This window comes from Carya illinoinensis, chromosome 6 (genome assembly GCF_018687715.1).
Source record: "Carya illinoinensis cultivar Pawnee chromosome 6, C.illinoinensisPawnee_v1, whole genome shotgun sequence".
NCBI lineage: Eukaryota > Viridiplantae > Streptophyta > Magnoliopsida > Fagales > Juglandaceae > Carya > Carya illinoinensis.
Window position 1 is genome coordinate 1,275,912 of NC_056757.1, and position 18,876 is coordinate 1,294,787.

Sequence of the window (18,876 nt, forward strand, 5' to 3'; positions counted from 1 at the left end):
CACTTAATTATGCATCAAATTCTAGTATTGAATACCAAATTAATTGATATCAATATTTTGCAAACAAAAGTTTTAGATTTACCCTTAAAATGTAAGGCATTTTTGGAAAGAGTTATATGGCATGGAGAATTCCAGATGAGTAGATTAAGGTCAAAGCTGTAATTGCCATAGAGGGCAAAACCTAGAATAACAAAAGGCTCCATTTCTTCACCCTTCAGCCGACACTTCTTTGGGAAGAAAGTGTGCTAAGTCTAGTGCTACAAAGGAGGTGTGAGACGTGAACTAACAGAGAATTAATTAGTTATGGGTTGGATTAAGGCCAAGGGACGTGCGCAATAGGCTATGGGAATGAGGCTAAAGACTATTCTGTAGTCCAGGGGAAGGAAATCAGCTACACATTCTTCTTCTTCATCTTTACTATTTTTTTTTCTGAATTTTAATACTTCCTGAATAAGAAAAAAAGCATTTTACTTTCATCATGTAAGAGTAATTCTGTGACTAAGTTTGGGCATAGTTCAGATTGGGTTGTGACTTTTATAAATTGAATTTCCTTCTATTTGATTTCACAGATCTAAGGGGTTGTAAGTCGGTTTACAAAAGATTCAACATGGATTCTTCTTTTGCTCATTTGATCTATTGTTGACATGAGGCACAATAGATGCTTGCGTTGCAATGAGAATACGTCGTTGATATATTGTTTCAAAACTGCTTAAAAATTTTGTAGAAACTTTTGGTGTTGAATAAAAATTACTTTTAATTGTTGAATTTTCCAAATGCTCATCTCTCGATGGAGATAGTATTTGAAGGGGTTAGGGAATGAAAATTTATTTGAGCACAATCCATGAAGAGTGAACCTATAGTTTAGGTGTTTGATCTTTTGTCTCTTAGACATAAAAACTGCATTGAGATTTGATTTTCTTCCATCAATCCTTGTTTTCAATTTTATTTATTTTTAACAAACAATTACAAGAAATCTAAGTTGGTGTAGTTGCATCTCATATACTTTCCAATCAGTTCATTCCATTTCCATTTGTGCACAGAGAAATAACTTAGTTCCTTTTGAAGTCTAGAATTACATTTATGCACCTATTTCTTATATAGGTACATAATACATTACACTATTTTCTGAAAGCAATAATATCCTCAAGCATTTTAAGATTTAAGTAATTTTCGGAACATCGTTATTTCAATGAAATCGACTTTTGGACCCTCCCTTATCAACTTGACACCTCCTGCCGAGGTAAGCTGTACTGGCAAGGCACAGCATGCAGGCACGGAGAGGCAGACTTTGTTAGGCCAATCAGACTTTTTACCACGCTAGCTGTTCTACATGTAGATAAGTAGTTTGTAAATTTGATAAATTGTTAAATAAGAGTATTATTTTACAAAATCATTCTCCATTTAAAATATAATTATATATATATATATATAGATATCACGTGGTCATTAATTAGAAGTACTCTTGAATGCCAAAATGGGGAATGAAAGAATTACAAGTAGAACATTTGTAGTACTAGAAGAGTTGTTCTATAGGTACTCAATAATTCACTCAAAAAGTGTTCGGAATAGGCTATTTTATTTTATTTTTTAATGCATTTTTTTAATCATTATAGACATTTAAAAAAAAATCACAACATTTTTTAAAAACATTTTCTTAATAACTAAAAAAATAATAATGACAGGATAATTAGTATTTCTGGTACTAGAATATATATATATATATATATATATATATATGTGTGTGTGTGTGTGTGTGTGTGTGTGTATATTGTTAGAATATTTTAATAAACCGTGGGCTGCTGTTAGAATATTTTAATAAAATTGGGGCTGCTGCTTTAACGTTTTAATAAAATGTGGGCTGCTATTGATTGCTGTTTTATAAAACGTGTTAGATATAAATAGCTCATAATGGTACTTTGGTTGAACCCAATAAGTTAAGTGATCATTTTGGGGTTCATTGCACCTTAGTAAAATAGGATTATATCCTATTTAAATTGTGGTTAATTGTATGTAGGCCTAGAAGTTAAAAGAGTCTTATTCTGTTTTTTCTAGACTCATTGGGTTTTGGAGTTTTTAATGGGAGGACTCCACATAAGACTTCTATATATATATGGCTAGGTCCCCTCTCCTCTCCATATACGTATTGAATTTATTAGCTTGTCCCATTGATAGCTAATTTTCGTGAGGAGAAGGAGGGGAAGAGTTGGCCACTAATATTTAACAGTGTGATTTCAATTTGGTCTCAGCAGATGGCTTCCGCAGGTATGATTTCTATATTTATTAATCCTTTTGTTTAATTAAGATTCTTTTCTCTAGCATGTGTTTCTGGTTTTTTCTGTCATCATGTGGTATCAGAGCCGATCATGCTAGAATTAGAATCCTTTGTATAAATTGGCATAAGATATTACCTTTCTTCCGTTTCGTTTGTTCCAAAAGCAATATTATTTGTAAATTTCTTTACTTCTCCGTGGGTTTTCAATTTACATATTCGGTTGAAAAATCAATTGATATCTCAACTATCCTCCTTTTTCTTATTACCCATGTCGTTATTGTTGTTTTTCCTTGTTAAAGATTATATGGATTACATTTAATTTGTAATTTTCTTTTAAGTTGATACCCATTATTTTAAAACACTGTATATGTGTTTTTCGGGTGTTTAATATTGTTTCCCCTAAATTAATTTTAATTTTTGATCCAAGAATTGCAAGAAATTGAGAAAAATCCATTTGAAAAACCCTTGACCCGAATCGCAGACCCGCGACCGGTTTTTGACCCGGCTGGAGGTAGAAGATGAATTCTCCTCCAGCCTTGACAACGCCCACTCGCACCAAGTGGCGCGTGCGGCGCGTGAGGGCGTATAGAGAGTGATTTTCGCTCGTTTCTTTTTCCAGTATTCATTCACTCGCCCTATTATTTTTTTCTATATTATTTGAAAAATTTTTGTACAACCATAAGACACTGTTTTATAATTTAGAGCTTTATTTACGCATTTTTTGAGGAGCTACAGTATACTGAAAATTGTGATACATTTTCTGGTGAATATTCAAGGCCTTATAAGATCTATGCATATGTGTACTCTCTCTAAGCATGAATGTGGATGCATGTTATTTTTGTAACTTGTTATAAACATTCTTTTAAAAATATATACTTTTCAAATTCATATTTAATTTTAGACATATCTATTTTCTTATATGCTTGATCTGTTTATATTATTTTTGTCTATCAATCACATTTGTATTCTGACTTTGATGATTATGATTATCATTTTGTGATTGAATTTTCATAGGCATTATGATTATCCTTGTTTTCTCTTTAAAGAGAAATCTTTTGATCTTTTTGAGGGTGGTAGCCGCCAAGGTGGTACACTCATTGATAATAATAAAAAAAAAAAAAAAATTGCACATAATATCTTGCCCAAAGGTGTTATTGTGTGTAATATTTTAGAAAGTTGTGAGAAGTAGTTAATGAGATTGCATTAGTTTAAAATTTTCCTTCAGTCTAAAGGTGATGGTATTTTGAAAACTGATGTGATTTTATTAATTTGTTTCATGATATGTTTTAAGAGTACCTTATAGCATGTTGTTCAGTTAGCCCAAAGGTGACTTTACAATGATGCATCAAGGCTCTTACTGATATGTTTTAAGAGTACCTTACAGTATGTTGTTTAGTCAGCCCAAAGGTGACTTTACAATGATACACCAAGGCTCTTATCGTAATGAAGCTCATATGGTTCCGAGCTTATTTCGAGCTGTCTAACTAATAGCCTATATTAATTAGACAGATTTGTTATCATCCATTAATTGCATGTTTTAGTTTTGGATGATATTTAAATAATATGTATTATTTAATGTTTCCGCAGTTATGAGTGCCTCCTCTATTTCAAGTCAATTGTCTGCTATTGAAACTTTGACTGGAAATAATTATGTGAGATGGAAAAGAGATGTAGAAATTGCGCTTGGTCTTTTGGGTTTGGATTTTGCCTTGGAAGAGCAGCCTTCAAAACCTACTGATAAGAGCACTGCTGAATATGTGGTTGAGTATCAAAAGTGGGAAAGAGCTAACAGGCTTTGTTTAAAAATCATCAAACGTTCTATATCTGATTCCATTATGGGAGCTATTCCGGACAATGACAATGCTAAAAACTTTTTAGGTGCCATAGGACAAAGGTTTATTGAATCTGATAAAGCTGAAACTGGAGACCTGATGGATAGACTGATGAGTATGAAATATGATGGTTCAAGTAGAGTTAGGGAATACATTATGAAGATGATACATATATCCTCCAAATTAGAAGCCCTTAAAATTCCCATTGCAGACCCTTTTCTAGTGTATCATGTTTTCAATAGCCTTCCTAGCCAGTTCAATCAGTTAAAGGTTGCTTATAATGCTCAGCGGGATAAATGGGATTTAAATGATTTGATTGTGGTATGTGCCCAAGAGGAGTGTAGGATGCGTCGTGAAACTGTTGAAACTGTGCAATTAGCTTTTCAGCCACAACAAAACAAGGGGTCTTCTCATAATCATAAGTCTAAATTTCAAAAAGGTTATAAGTCACACCGAAATGAGCACAATAAAAGATTTGGAGGTCAGACTTCTGGTGGTTCTAAAGAAATTATAATGAATAGTGATCAGTGTAAGTTTTGTAAAAAGAAAGGTCATTGGCAAAAAGGATTGTTTTAAGTTTAAGACATGGCTAGAGAAAAAGAAGAAGAAGAACTTGACAGGTATCTCCTTGGCCTTAGTTTGTTTTGAGTCTTCTTTGGTTGATGTACCTTTAAATTCTTGGTGGATAGACTCATGTGCAAGTATTCATATTGCGAATTCATTGCAGGGGTTCGTAAGCAAAAGGAGGCCAAGTGAGAATGAAGTGAACTTGTGTGTTGGGAATGGAGTTCATGTGAAGGTCGAGTTTATAGGAGTAGTAAAGTTATATTTAGATTCTGGTTTTTCTCTTGTTTTGGAGAACACAGTTTTTGTACCCACAATGAGACGAAATTTGATTTCTATATCAAAACTTGATAATTCTGGTTTTTCATTTAAGTTTGGTAATGGAAAAGTTGAATTGTTTTATGATTATCGTCTGGTTGGAAATGGTCTCTTATGTGATGGTTTATATAGAATGTCTTTAAATTCTTTTGGTGAAGTCTCTTGTGTTACCAATATAGCAAAGAAAAGGCCTTTAATCCGTGAATCATCTTCTATGTTGTGGCACAAGAGATTAGGGCATATTTCAAAGGATAGAATGGAGAGATTGATAAAAGTTGAGATACTTCCCTCTCTAGATTTTTCAGACTTTAACACTTGTGTGGACTGTATAAGAGGAAAGTTGACTAAATCCACAAGGAAGGGTTCTACTAGGAGTAACAGTATTTTGGACTTAATACATACTGATATTAGTGGACCTTTACCTTCTACCATATGTGGAAATAAGTACTTCATAACTTTTATTGATGATTTCTCTCGATATGGATATGTTTATCTGATTAATGATAAATCTCTTGCTCTTGAGAAATTTAAGATTTTCAAAATAGAAGTAGAGAAACAATGTGGGAAAAGCATTAAAGTTGTAAAATCTGACCGTGGTGGTGAGTATTATGGAAAGTATGATGAATCTGGTCAAAATATGGGTGATTTTGCAAAATTTTTACAAGGATGTGGAATAGTGCCCCAATACACTATGCCTGGAACACCTGAACAAAATGGTGTTTCTGAAAGACGTAATCGAACTCTGAAGGATATGGTTAGGAGTATGATGAGCAGAACAAATTTACCAGAATATCTATGGGGTGAAGATTTGAAAACTGCCATGTACATTTTAAACAGGGTTCCTAGTAAAGCTGTTTCAAAAACTCCTTTTGAATTATGGACAGGCCGTAAGCCAAGTTTAGCTCATCTCAAAGTTTGGGGATGTCCAGCTGAAGTTAGAATTTATAATCCTCTTGAAAAGAAATTAGACCCAAAATCAACCCCTGGTTATTTTGTTGGGTATCCTGATAGATCAAAAGGATATAAATTCTATTGTCCTAATCGTGGTACCAGAATAGTTGAGTCCATTACTGCTAAATTTTTGGAGAATGATGTTGGTGACAGTGGGAGTTCTGTATTGAAAGAATTTTTTGTTGAACCAGATCCAGTTGTTGTTCCAATCCCTGTTATACAAGAAAGAGTTGTTTCTCAGCCAATTGAAATTATTAGTGAAGAATCTGGGCAACAAGAAGAACTTCCAACAGTGATTGAATCAGTTTCTGAGCCACAAGTAAGAAGATCACAAAGGGAAAGAAGGTCTGCATTGCCTATTGATTACATTGCATATTTGTCAGAAAGTGATTTTAATGTTGGGCATATAGTTGATCCTGTTACTTTTAAGCAAGCCTTAAGATGTCCTGAGTCAGATAAATGGTTAAGTGTTATGGAAGATGAAATAAATTCTATGGAGAAGAATAGAGTCTGGGAACTTGTTGAACTTCCTTCAAATGCTAAGGCTATAGACAACAAATGGATTTTCAAAAGTAAACTGGACTCAAAAGGAAATGTTGAACGAAAGAAGGCAAGATTAGTTGCAAAAGGATTTACTCAGCGAGAGGGCATTGACTATACTGAAACATTTTCACCAGTTTCATCAAAAGATTCTTTTAGAATTATCATGGCACTTGTAGCACATTATGATTTGGAGCTTCATCAAATGGATGTGAAGACAGCGTTTTTAAATGGAGATCTTTGTGAAGAGGTTTATATGAGACAACCTGAAGGTTTTATTGAGAAGGGAAAAGAAAATTTGGTATGTAAGTTAAATAAGTCCTTATATGGCCTGAAACAAGCATCTCGACAGTGGTATTTGAAATTTGATGAGATTGTAACTTCTCTCGGTTTTGTTGAAAATAAAGTTGACCAGTGCATATATCGGAAGACTAGTGGGAGAAATTTTATTTTTCTCATTCTATATGTTGATGATATTTTGCTTGCTAGCAGTAACTTAGGATTACTTCATGAAACAAAGAAAATGTTATCTGCTAATTTTGAAATGAAAGATCTTGGAGAAGCTTCTTTTGTGCTTGGAATTGAAATTTGTCGTGATAGAGCTCGTGGTTTATTGGGACTTTCTCAGAAAGCTTATATACGGCGTGTACTACAGAGATTTGAAATGCAAAACTGTGCACCTGGTGATGTACCCATTATAAAAGGAGATAAGTTCAACAAAACTCAATGTCCTAAAAATGAGCTCGAGAGAGAATCTATGAAGAATATTCCGTATGCTAGTGCTGTAGGGAGTTTGATGTATGCTCAAGTTTGCACTAGACCAGATATTGCCTGCAAGAGCATTGGAAAGCAGCTAAGAAAGTTATGAGATACTTGAAGAAGACTGAATGTTATATGCTCACTTTCCAGCATTCAAATCACCTTGAGGTGGTAGGCTACTCAGATTCTGATTTTGCTGGATGTCAAGATGATTTGAAATCAACTTCTGGTTATGTTTTTATGTTAGCTGGAGGGGCTATTTCTTGGAAAAGTGTTAAGCAAACTTTGGTGGCGTCTTCTACTATGCAAGCTGAATTTGTAGCATGTTATGAAGCTACTATCCAAGCTGTTTGGTTAAGAAATTTTATTTCTGGACTGAATGTTGTTGATTCCATCTCGAAGCCTATTACTATTTATTGTGATAACAGTGCAGCAGTGTTCTTCTCAAAGAATAATAAGAGCTCTAGTGGGTCCAAGCACATTGACATCAAGTATTTGGTGGTCAGAGACAGAATTAAGGAAGGACAGACAAAGATAGAGCATATAAATACAGAGGCGATGTTTGCAGATCCTTTGACTAAGGGACTTGCTCCTAAAGTTTTTAAAACACATGTTACTAATATGAGTATTGTGGAAACATTTGATGTTTTTGGTTAGTGGGAGTTACTTATGTAAAAAGAACTACGTTTTGGCTTGATCCCTTTACAGGGTACGTAGGCAACCCATATGTTATTTTGGGTACAGCTTCTTTCAATAATAATATATATCTCCCATATCCATAAACTATGTTTTGAGCATGCATATGGCTTATGTCTTTTATTATGATATTATTGAAATCTCGAGATACTATGGATAAAGACATAAGATGAGTCTCTTTTAGAGACATGTGGCTTCATTTTAAAGCATTATGAGGACTGATATGAATTAGCACAGCTTTTGATCACATTGGTGCTAAGATCATACTACATACTACCACATTTGGTCGGAGGATGGGGATCCATGTCGATGGGGATATTAGCATTTGTAACTGTGGAATGGTCTTACATCTTTTAAGTGGTGTAACGACTTCCATGTTCGATGTTGATATTCTTGTTGGACCGGATCGTGTTTTCTAAGGTGCTGTCATTTGAGCTATTTTATGTGGCCACCTATGTTGTCTAACCCGTGAGTTTTGTTTTTTCAAAACAAGTTTTATTTTACAGCAATCAAAATTGCCCAAGTGGGAGAATGTTAGAATATTTTAATAAACCGTGGGCTGCTGTTAGAATATTTTAATAAAATGGGGACTGCTGCTTTAACGTTTTAATAAAATGTGGGCTGCTATTGATTGCTGCTTTATAAAACGTGTTAGTTATAAATAGCTCATAATGGTACTTTGGTTGAACCCAATAAGTTAAGTGATCATTTTGGGGTTCATTGCACCTTAGTAAAATAGGATTATATCCTATTTAAATTGTGGTTAATTGTATGTAGGCCTAGAAGTTAAAAGAGTCTTATTCTGTTTTTTCTAGACTCATTGGGTTTTGGAGTTTTTAATGGGAGGACTCCACATAAGACTTCTATATATATATGGCTAGGTCCCCTCTCCTCTCCATATACGTATTGAATTTATTAGTTTGTCCCATTGATAGCTAATTTTCGTGAAGAGAAGGAGGGGAAGAGTTGGCCACTAATATTTAACAGTGTGATTTCAATTTGGTCTCAGCAGATGGCTTCCGCAGGTATGATTTCTATATTTATTAATCCTTTTGTTTAATTAAGATTCTTTTCTCTAGCATGTGTTTCTGGTTTTTTCTGTCATCATATATATGTATTAATACCATAAAAATCGACTTTCTCATGATGATCATGCTTAGGTACGTACTCGGCCTACTTTATTTATACAGTATAAATTATTTTATCTAGTTTATTTTATTTTATTATTATAATTTTTTAAAATTTTTATATAAAATTGAATAAATAATTTAATTTTTTTAATTTTTAAAATAAAATTAATTTAAAATTTTATATTTTAATAATATTTTATTTTATTTTTAATTTTTATCTCTTTTCATTCTATCTCATTTAATTTATATAATAGATTGAGATTTGGTTTGAATTTAGAAATAAGATGATTTTAGATAAAAATAAAAATAAAAATTAAATAAAATAGTGTTATTATTTTTTTAAAATTTTAAAAAAATTAAATTATTTATTATATTTTATATAAAAATTATAATAATAAAATAATATGAAATAAAATAAATTAAGTGCCCATCCAAATTACTTTATATTATTTTATTATTAGGCGTAAGTAGGAGATGTACTTTCACTATTTTATCATATGCACGTACGGTATCTGATCTCGACTAGCTAGCCATATTATGATGGGTAGCTGGGTTTTGCAGTTCGGCAATAAATCATTTTGTCCAAATTTCATTATTCTTCGTATACGGCGTAGTTTGGGTAATAAATTATTTTGAGAACAGTGGGCCCGCTCCCAGCTCCTGCAGGGAGCCACCCTTTATTTGTTTTTTTTTTTTATTTAATATTTTTTAAAAAAATAAAAAATCCTAATATTTTTAAAAAATATTTTCTTTGCCATTAAATAAAAAAATTTAAAAAAATTAAAAATCCAAGCAATAAGTTTGAGCGGCGAGAATAGTACTTTCCTTTTAGAAATTTATTATTATTATGTACTATTTTATCATTACATTTTATATTTTTTTTATTTTTTATTATTATTTAATATTTTATTATTATTAAAAATATATATAAAATAATCTCGTTGTCCAAACACAACATGAAATATATTATAATGAAAACTATTATAGATACAAAGAAATTATATAAAATAAATCTATAAATTGATGTGATTTCATAGAATCTGTTAGATCTGTTTTGTAATAAAAGTAATTTTATAAGCTGAAGTATTACATCAAATTATATTAATTTATAAATTTACTTGTGATTTTATATATATTATTAAAAATATATATGAAATAATCTGGTTATCCAAACACAATATAAAATATATTATAATGAAAACTATTATAGATATAAAGAGATTATATAAAATAAATCTATAAATTGATGTGATTTTATAAAATTTATTAAATTTATTTTATAATAAAAATAATTTTATAAATTAACGTATCATATGAAATTATATTAATTTATAAATTTATTTATATGTATTTTCTTTATAATTAAAATATTTTCTTATTATACTATTCTTCCAACCACTTTATCGACATACTTAACTATTACCTCTGTGCATCGTACGTGTACTTGTGCACACATGCATTGAAGGCATTAAAAGTTATAGAACCACTAGGTGCAGCCGACGTATGCAAACGGTAGGTAAGCAAATGTACCAAAGGAATTAAAACAAAAAGTAAAGGACAAAAATATACACATTTCTTTCTCTTTCTTCTTTTCTTCTCTTTCGTCTCTAGCTTTGTCTTTTTCCTAATCTCTTTCTCTTTCTTCTTTTCTTCTTCCTCATCTCTCTTTTTTTTTTTTTTTCCCTAATCTCTTTCTTGTCCCTAGGTCGCAAAATGTAGCCAGTGTCCTTTCCTTTTTTTTTTCTTCTTCTTAACTCTCTCTCTCTCAGTCTAAGTCGGCCATGGGAGAAAAGATGGATGCAGCGTTCAGAATATCTAAAAATATATCAAAAAAAAGAAATGCAAGTTTGTTGTTAAATGGCCATAAAGATTATAGTAGAATAAATATAAATTATTTTTATTGCCTTGCTTTGGATTTAATGCTTAGTCTTATTTGATTATGTTTAGATTTTGGCTCTATTTTGATGGGAAAAGGGCTTGCTAACTTCAAATATGTCATGAAAGCATTATTCGTTTTGATAGTAACAGTATTAGCCATGGGTGAGACATTGGCTAATAGCTATGGCCCTAGATCTCTTGAAGGAAAACTAAATGGTGGCATCAGTTTTTGAAGTGATGGATAGAAAGAAAGCCAACCAGACGATGAGTGGCATGGGAAAAGGTCGACATTAAGTACAGTCTGCGAGTTTGTATAAACACTTGAAATTGGTTAAAAGAAGAGAAGGGAGACAACTCTAGCAAAATTGATAGAGAGAGAATGAAAGAGAGAGGAAAAATATTTATTAAATGGTGCCGATTACGCGCCATTTGCATTAGGTGCTTGCAACAGACATTTTCGTAAAAGTTATCTTTGTCGTTACAATTTTCAATTTCTTCTTATGGCCGTATTGGTTTCTTCGATCGTTGGTATTGGAATTTCTAATCTACAAAATTTTAAAAATATATAACTTTTTAACTTCTAACTAATTATTCAATACTTCAAATCTATATTGAATTGGTCGTTACATTTTCTATAATAATAAAATATTATTATTTTTTAATATTTATATTTCTTTAATTATTTTATTTTTTAATTAATTAATTATTTTATTTTCATAATCTTCAATAACCTCCAACAATCATATTCATTTTTATTTTCACAATCTAACAATCTATAATATAATAATATCATATGTACATAGATGGTGAAATCTCATTTTTAAATAAAAATCTCATATGGACAATCCATAAAAATCTCATATATAGGGGTGAATTCGGTCCGGTCCGGTCCGGAGAGGTTTTACGGACCGGACCGAACCTATTCGGTCCAGGGTTGGACCTAACTTCATACGGTCCGGTCCCATTCGGTCCGGTCGGGTCCGGTCCGGTCGGTCCGTTCGGTCCACCCTATGAGTTTTTTTTTTTTTTTTGTGACATATTGTGATATATATATTGTGTAATTATATTGTGACATATTTAATATATATACATATAGTATACTATTATATATATTAATAATACACTACTACTATTAGTAATATATGTAACTATATGTAATATTAATGACTAATACTATTAGTCTATTAGTACTAATAACTATACTAGTACTAATACTATAACTAATAAATATATGTAATGATAGTGATAATATATGTAATATTATATTAAATAATAGTAATACTCTTATTACTAATATTCTATGTAGTTATAGTGATTTAATGCTAACATATTACATAATAAGTTAACTATACTAATACTATTATAAATTTACAAATATATGATATATTATAATTGATACTATAACTTTTATAATATGTTAATACATTAATATATATACTAGTACTATATATATTTTTTGATCGGTTGTACTAGTACTATGTATTATAGTTAATAGTTATATATTAAAGAATATAGTAATACATTGATACTAAATATATATAATATAGTTATAGACTTACATTGATTTAGTTATTATGAATTTATAATTAGTATAACTATATAATTGTATTAGTATTAGACTATTAGTAATTCAATTTGACTATATTATATTAGTAATATTAGTTATGTTGAACTTGAATCAGTTAGTTAGTATAACTGTATTCTATATTATTAGTATTAATATAAATATTAGTATTAGTTATAACTATATAGACTATATTAAAATTGAGAGTCTTAGACTATATAATATACTAATAGTATTAGTACAACTATATAAGTATACTGTATAGCTTTATATTAGTTTTAATTATAGTGATTAGTATAACTATATAATAGTAGACTATTAGTATAACTATATATTAGTATTAGTTATACTGTTATAGTGATTTAGTATATTATAATTTATATATTATATTTATACTATAACTCTTATAATATATTAATATATACTACTACTATATATTATAGTTATATATTAAAGAATATAATAATACATTCATACTAAATATATATAGTTATATTTCTAGTGATTTAGTTATTAACTTATTATGATTAGTATAACTATATAAATTATAATAGTATTAGACCATTAATATAGCTATATATTAGTAATATTAGTTGTGGTGAAGCCTTGAAGTATTAGTTATAGTGATTTATATAACTATATTAGTATAAGTATAACCACAATCTATATTAGACTATTAATATTTTTTTATACCATATATAATTATATAATTAATTATATACAACTATTATATAAATAATAATTTTTTTTTAATCTATTCGGTCCGGTCCGGGGTGAAAAACCCCCGGACCGGGACCGGACCGAATACCTTCGGTCCCTTAAAAATTGGACCGGGACCGGACCGGACTCATTCGGTCCGGTCCTGTCCGGTCCAAAAATGACCGGTCCGGTCGGTTTTTCCGGTCCGGACCGTTCGACTTACAGCCCTACTCATATATATAATATAATAATATCAAATGTGAGATAAATGTGGGACAAGAAATAATAAAATACTAATTTGAAGAAGCTATAGTTCTTTTCATATATGAAATGTGGGATAGATTTACTATAACTAATATTTCATATAAAAAGAATTTAGCTAATTCAATATGGATTCAATTTTATCAATATTTTATAAAATATGAAAAGTACTTGCATTTAACTAATCCAATATCAGTGCTCTCATATTGACAAAAAAAATCATGAAATATTAATAGACTTACGGTTTTTTCAAGCTTCTATTCGGATTTGAGGTTTCAAATAGAAGTAGACAAGCGTACATCAAGTAAGTCCTGCCATATATAAATATATATATAGTATTCATTTAATATTATTCGAAATATTTATTCAAATCAATAATAAATATTATTGAACCTACTTTAACCATGTTTCTCTGATTAGATCTGATTGTTTACCAACTTGCTTAAATCTGATTAAAAAACATGTAGATCTTGATCCTAAGTGCAGTATGTGTTGTAACTCTAAGTAGCTAGGATGAGGACTTGGGGCATGCTATTGTGATCTATTGTTACGAGCTGTTTGAATTTTGGAAATGTCATCTACCTATGCTGTTTGATATCTCAAGACCTCTTTATTTTATTGATTTAGTCTAACATGTGTTGGCACTACAAGAAAAATAAATTTTTGCTATTAAAATTTTATAATCAAAATGACTATTTTTGATAAAAACAGATGAGTACGTTTACATCGAAAATAGTTCTTTTGACTGTAAAATTTTAATCACAAAAATTTGTTTCTTTTGTAGTGTGAATAGGGGCACTACAAATGAGTTGTGTAAGTTCTTTTTAATAGCATGAGGATTTTGGCTACATCACGTCTAGGAAACTTGGTCTTAGAAGTCAAAAGGTTGATGTCTTATTTTGACATTTGTTCATGTTAATATGTTAATCGTTTAGGGAACAGTGTTACTCACAAGTTAGCTAGAATGGTTTGAAATGTGGATGACTTGATTGTATTGTGGGATTATGTCCCTGAGTCTATTGCCCAAGTTATTGGGTTGAGAAGATTTCTTGTAATCTTAAATGCAATATATGAAAGACTTCTTTTTAAAAAAAAAAAAAGAAAAAAAAAAAAAAAAACCACATTTCTCTCTTAATTGAGACATTCAAATTTAATAATAAGGTCCCAGCTAGCCTTCGAGTTCTTTTTTTTTTTTTTCCAAACTCGAGAGTCTCGAGTACATGAAGAAAGATAGAGAACCAAACATTAAGTGACGATCGAGAACCAAGTTAATTAGTTATAGAAACAAAATTAATTTGGTCGGCAATCAACCAGATCGAGGTCAAAACACCATGCATGAAAGTCATATATATAATATATTAATATAGATTTATAATGATTTTTTCCGAAGAAGGACAAGTCCTTAAAACTATTAATTAAGAAAATAAGAATGAATATCAAGGAATATTAACGTTTCATATTTATTTACTTTAATTTATATTCATATTATTAGGCTGCGTATGTATATAAGACTAGACTAGAGGCATAGGAGGGTGACGCGACATGATCCCAAAATATATCATGACATGATGCAGGAAATCTACCATGCAATAAATTAAGCCCCACGACTGTACATAACATATATGTGCAGCTAGATACGCAGAGAGATCATGATACATAGAGATCTCACAGAGAGAGAGAGAGAGAGAGAGAGAGAGAGATCATGAATGAGTGCAACTGCATGCATATATGGTAGGGTTAAATGAGGTACGGTGTTTCAGCTATATGCGCAGTTCTAGTAATAATGTTTTTCTCATACATTTCGTTGGTGCTATTCATGAATGCATTTAAAACTAATTATGGTGCATGTGACCTGCTTCTTTGGTTTTGCAAATTTTGTCCCCCCTTCCCTTATTCATATAAAGAAATGGCCCCAATGTTTCTATTTACATATGTGTAAGGTAACGAGGGACAAAATTATAACAAGCTATTATATATAATATGACAAAGATATATGCCTTTTTGTTTTTTAATTTTTATAAATCTGGTACGGACGGATTATATTGTGAACAGAAATGCTAGAGTCACCACGTACAGTTGAGTCACGACAATTTTTTTTTCTTTTTTTAACTCAGTAATTAAGGAAACATTTTTTTAATTATATTGTGAATTCTTTTTTTTAATTTTTTTTAAAAACATTAAAAAAATAAAATAAACTCTTTTATTCTCGCCGGAACCAGCCTCATGCTGTTGTATTGTGAAACAATTGGGAAGCCGAATGCTAGCCGAGTACTTACTACGTACAAGCATGTGGGCCCGGATTGGTTACACAAAATTAAAAAATTTATTTAATTTCACCTTAATTCATCATTATAATTTTTTTAAATCTCCATACAAAATATAATAAACAATTTTATTTTTTTAAATTTTAATATAAAATTAATATTAGAAAATTATATTATAACAATATTTTATTCATTATTATTTAAAACATCTCATCTAATCTTATCTGTATAACCAAACGGGTGTTTTGGTTATCATATCTACTTTTTGGAGGAAATAAGTAAATATGACAAATTTAGCTACTGCATGGTCTGCACTGCATGCATGCATGCATGCAGGTTGAAAGATAGTACTACTTGATTAAACTACTCGTCATTAACAAACTGAAACGCATTCATGCATGCATGAATACCATCCTGAAACTCGCATTAACTTCTTCCATCCTTTACTCATGGACAGGGCTCATACGTACAGGCACACAAATCACAGAGAGAGAGAGAGAGAGAGAGGGAGGTTGTAATTGATCGAGAATTTTGTTTTATGGCAATGGCACCTTGCAGGCAAGAAGATGCCGTGTCTGCTGCACATTGGTCAAAGCCCAGCATAATAATACCAATATAACAATAGAGCCGAGGATACTGTAGCACGAGCTGGATGCGTCCCGATAAGGGTAAAAAAAGTTTAATTTTTTTTAATTTCATTTTTTAATACTCTTAAACAAATTTTTTTTAAAACAAATTACAATATTATTAAAAAATACTCACTAAATAAAAATAAAAGAAAATAAAAACTATACTAGTACACTAATATTTATTTTCTCAATTATTAAATTAAAAATTATAATATATAAGCAGTTAAAATGAGGGGTCAGTCAAATTTATCAAGCAACATTTTTTAAATAAGAATGATAATTACAGTTGTGAGTGTGCAAGCCTTATGTATTTATTTTAAAATAAATAAATAAATACAAAACTCATATAAAAATAAATTAATTTTTTAATAATCAATCCATCTTTTTTAAAATAAATGTATTACACTTACACACTACACACTCTACAATTAAAAAGATTATAATCTCATACTATTTACACAGCCTCCGTATACCATAACTTTTTAGTTTATTATTATTATTTTTATTAAATGCTTAATATATTGATAATAAATAGAAAATTTTAATTAATTTAAAAAAAATAAATTAAAAAAATATTAAAAAATTTAAATTTTTTTTTTTTTTTTTTTTTAAAAATGATGTGCGGAGGAGGTTAAGAGAAATTGCCATTTTGCCCTGCAGCTAGCTATAGAGGATCGTAAGACGGTAGTCGTCACCATCATAACCTTGGTCCGCCGTTTTAATTAGCCAACTTATCTCATCTTTATCCTCTCTCTCTCTCTCTCTCTCTCTCTCTCTCTCTCTCTGTGAAACAATATTAGTACTAGCTTGTTCAATATTTCGTCATCTATTAGTACTTTGTGACTCGAGCAATGGCATTTTATAACTAAGAGGCACGTACGGATGAATGGCTTGCAGATTCATTAGCTGTAGATGGCCTTGAAAATTAGGAATATTATCTTATGAGAAATAATTTTTACAGTCGGTAAATATAATCGGCGTGCAGTCGTTTTAAAAAAAATAAATTAATATGAGACCTAGTAGAAAAAAATTATTTTTATAACTTTTTTTATTCATTCTATACAACTATGATAAAAAAAATTATTTTTATAATTTTTTTTTTATTTATTCCGTACAGTTGTTTGCATGTCGACTGCATTTGTCGACTGCATCTAGCAAAGCCCATATTATCGACGTAAATTTGAAGAGAACTCATTATAGTATGCATTTTTAATTGGATAAGTATAGTACTATGATCTGCAGCCTCAACCCTCAAGGCATTAATTTTTTTTTCTCCCTCCCGAATCTTGAATTGAAGTTAGTAAAATTTGCAACACGACTCGTCTTCCATAACCATAATAGTAACTTTATAATTTATATATGTGTTTATACATACATACATATATATATATATACTAGATAGGAGTAACGTGCAAAGCACGTTTGTCTAATTTTATGAAATGATTATTTGTAAAAAATAATATATATTTTATAAAAATTATTGATGTCACTTAATAATTTAAGGCATATTGGAGAAAATAAAAAAATTAGTTCAAAATATCATATAATCCAATACATGTTTATAACATCTATAATTTTAGTAAAGATGTATGCGAAAAATTTAATAAAAGTTGAACACAAACGGTAGTTCAAAATATGTGTCGTTTGATGTTTGTATTATAATTCATCAATTTATGTCATCCTGTAGACAATCAATAGAGACAATATTAAAATTCTTATTTTGCTATTAGTTGAGTCGATCAGGGACAACATAAAGTTAAAACATAATCTTTTTATAAAATTTGTGATATAATATTTTATATATATAGCATATATATAAATCATAAAATATATTTTGAAATTGTTGGCCGAATTTATTCTTTCTTGATTAGCTCAAGGATCACAGCCTTTGTCACGTGCCTATCATAGCAAACCCACGTATGGAATATGACTTAGCGGAAGCTACGTCCTACTACCATGGGGAAAAAAAAACACTTTGATTAAACACACTTGTATTATATATTATATGAGATTTTTAAATTTGAAATACTCAATAATCTGAGTTAATGAAATGTATAATATACGTATATTATACTTAGGGATTCACGTCTTATGCACCTAATACACGTGTATATGTTAAGGAGAAAGAGAAAAATATAATAACTAATCTTTAATTACTTATTATTATATAAACTATTAAGTATTATAATTATTGAGATTAATAAATCATATAACAACATTGAATGCTATCTCTCTCAACATTTATGTCTTCATTTTATGTGCCAAACCGTTAAAACAAACGGTGTTAACTTTAACGGAAAAACAAGAAAAACCGTTAAAATAAGATTTTCCGTTTCATACACACTTTTTATATATAGAAGATATAGATATAAATCATTTTCCTTTTTAACATTTATGTCTGACCTAACAAGTAGACTGCAAGTCTCCAATCTGGATCCCAATGCCGGGTCGGGGCAGGGCCAACCCCTCCGCCATCTCAATATCACCTTTTTCAATATATAATTAATGGAGCTGGAGCT

The 18,876-nt window shown here is 30.2% G+C and overlaps 1 protein-coding gene across 1 annotated transcript; it reads left to right on the forward strand.

The window, feature by feature from the left end:
- The first annotated feature begins 3,833 nt into the window (after positions 1-3,833).
- Positions 3,834-5,091, forward strand: LOC122313987. Its single transcript, XM_043129348.1, has 2 exons — positions 3,834-4,724; positions 4,832-5,091. Exon 1 carries the CDS (start codon positions 3,862-3,864, stop codon positions 4,678-4,680), a length of 819 nt encoding a protein of 272 aa, XP_042985282.1. The 5' UTR covers positions 3,834-3,861; the 3' UTR covers positions 4,681-4,724; positions 4,832-5,091.
- Positions 5,092-18,876: the final 13,785 nt, after the last annotated feature.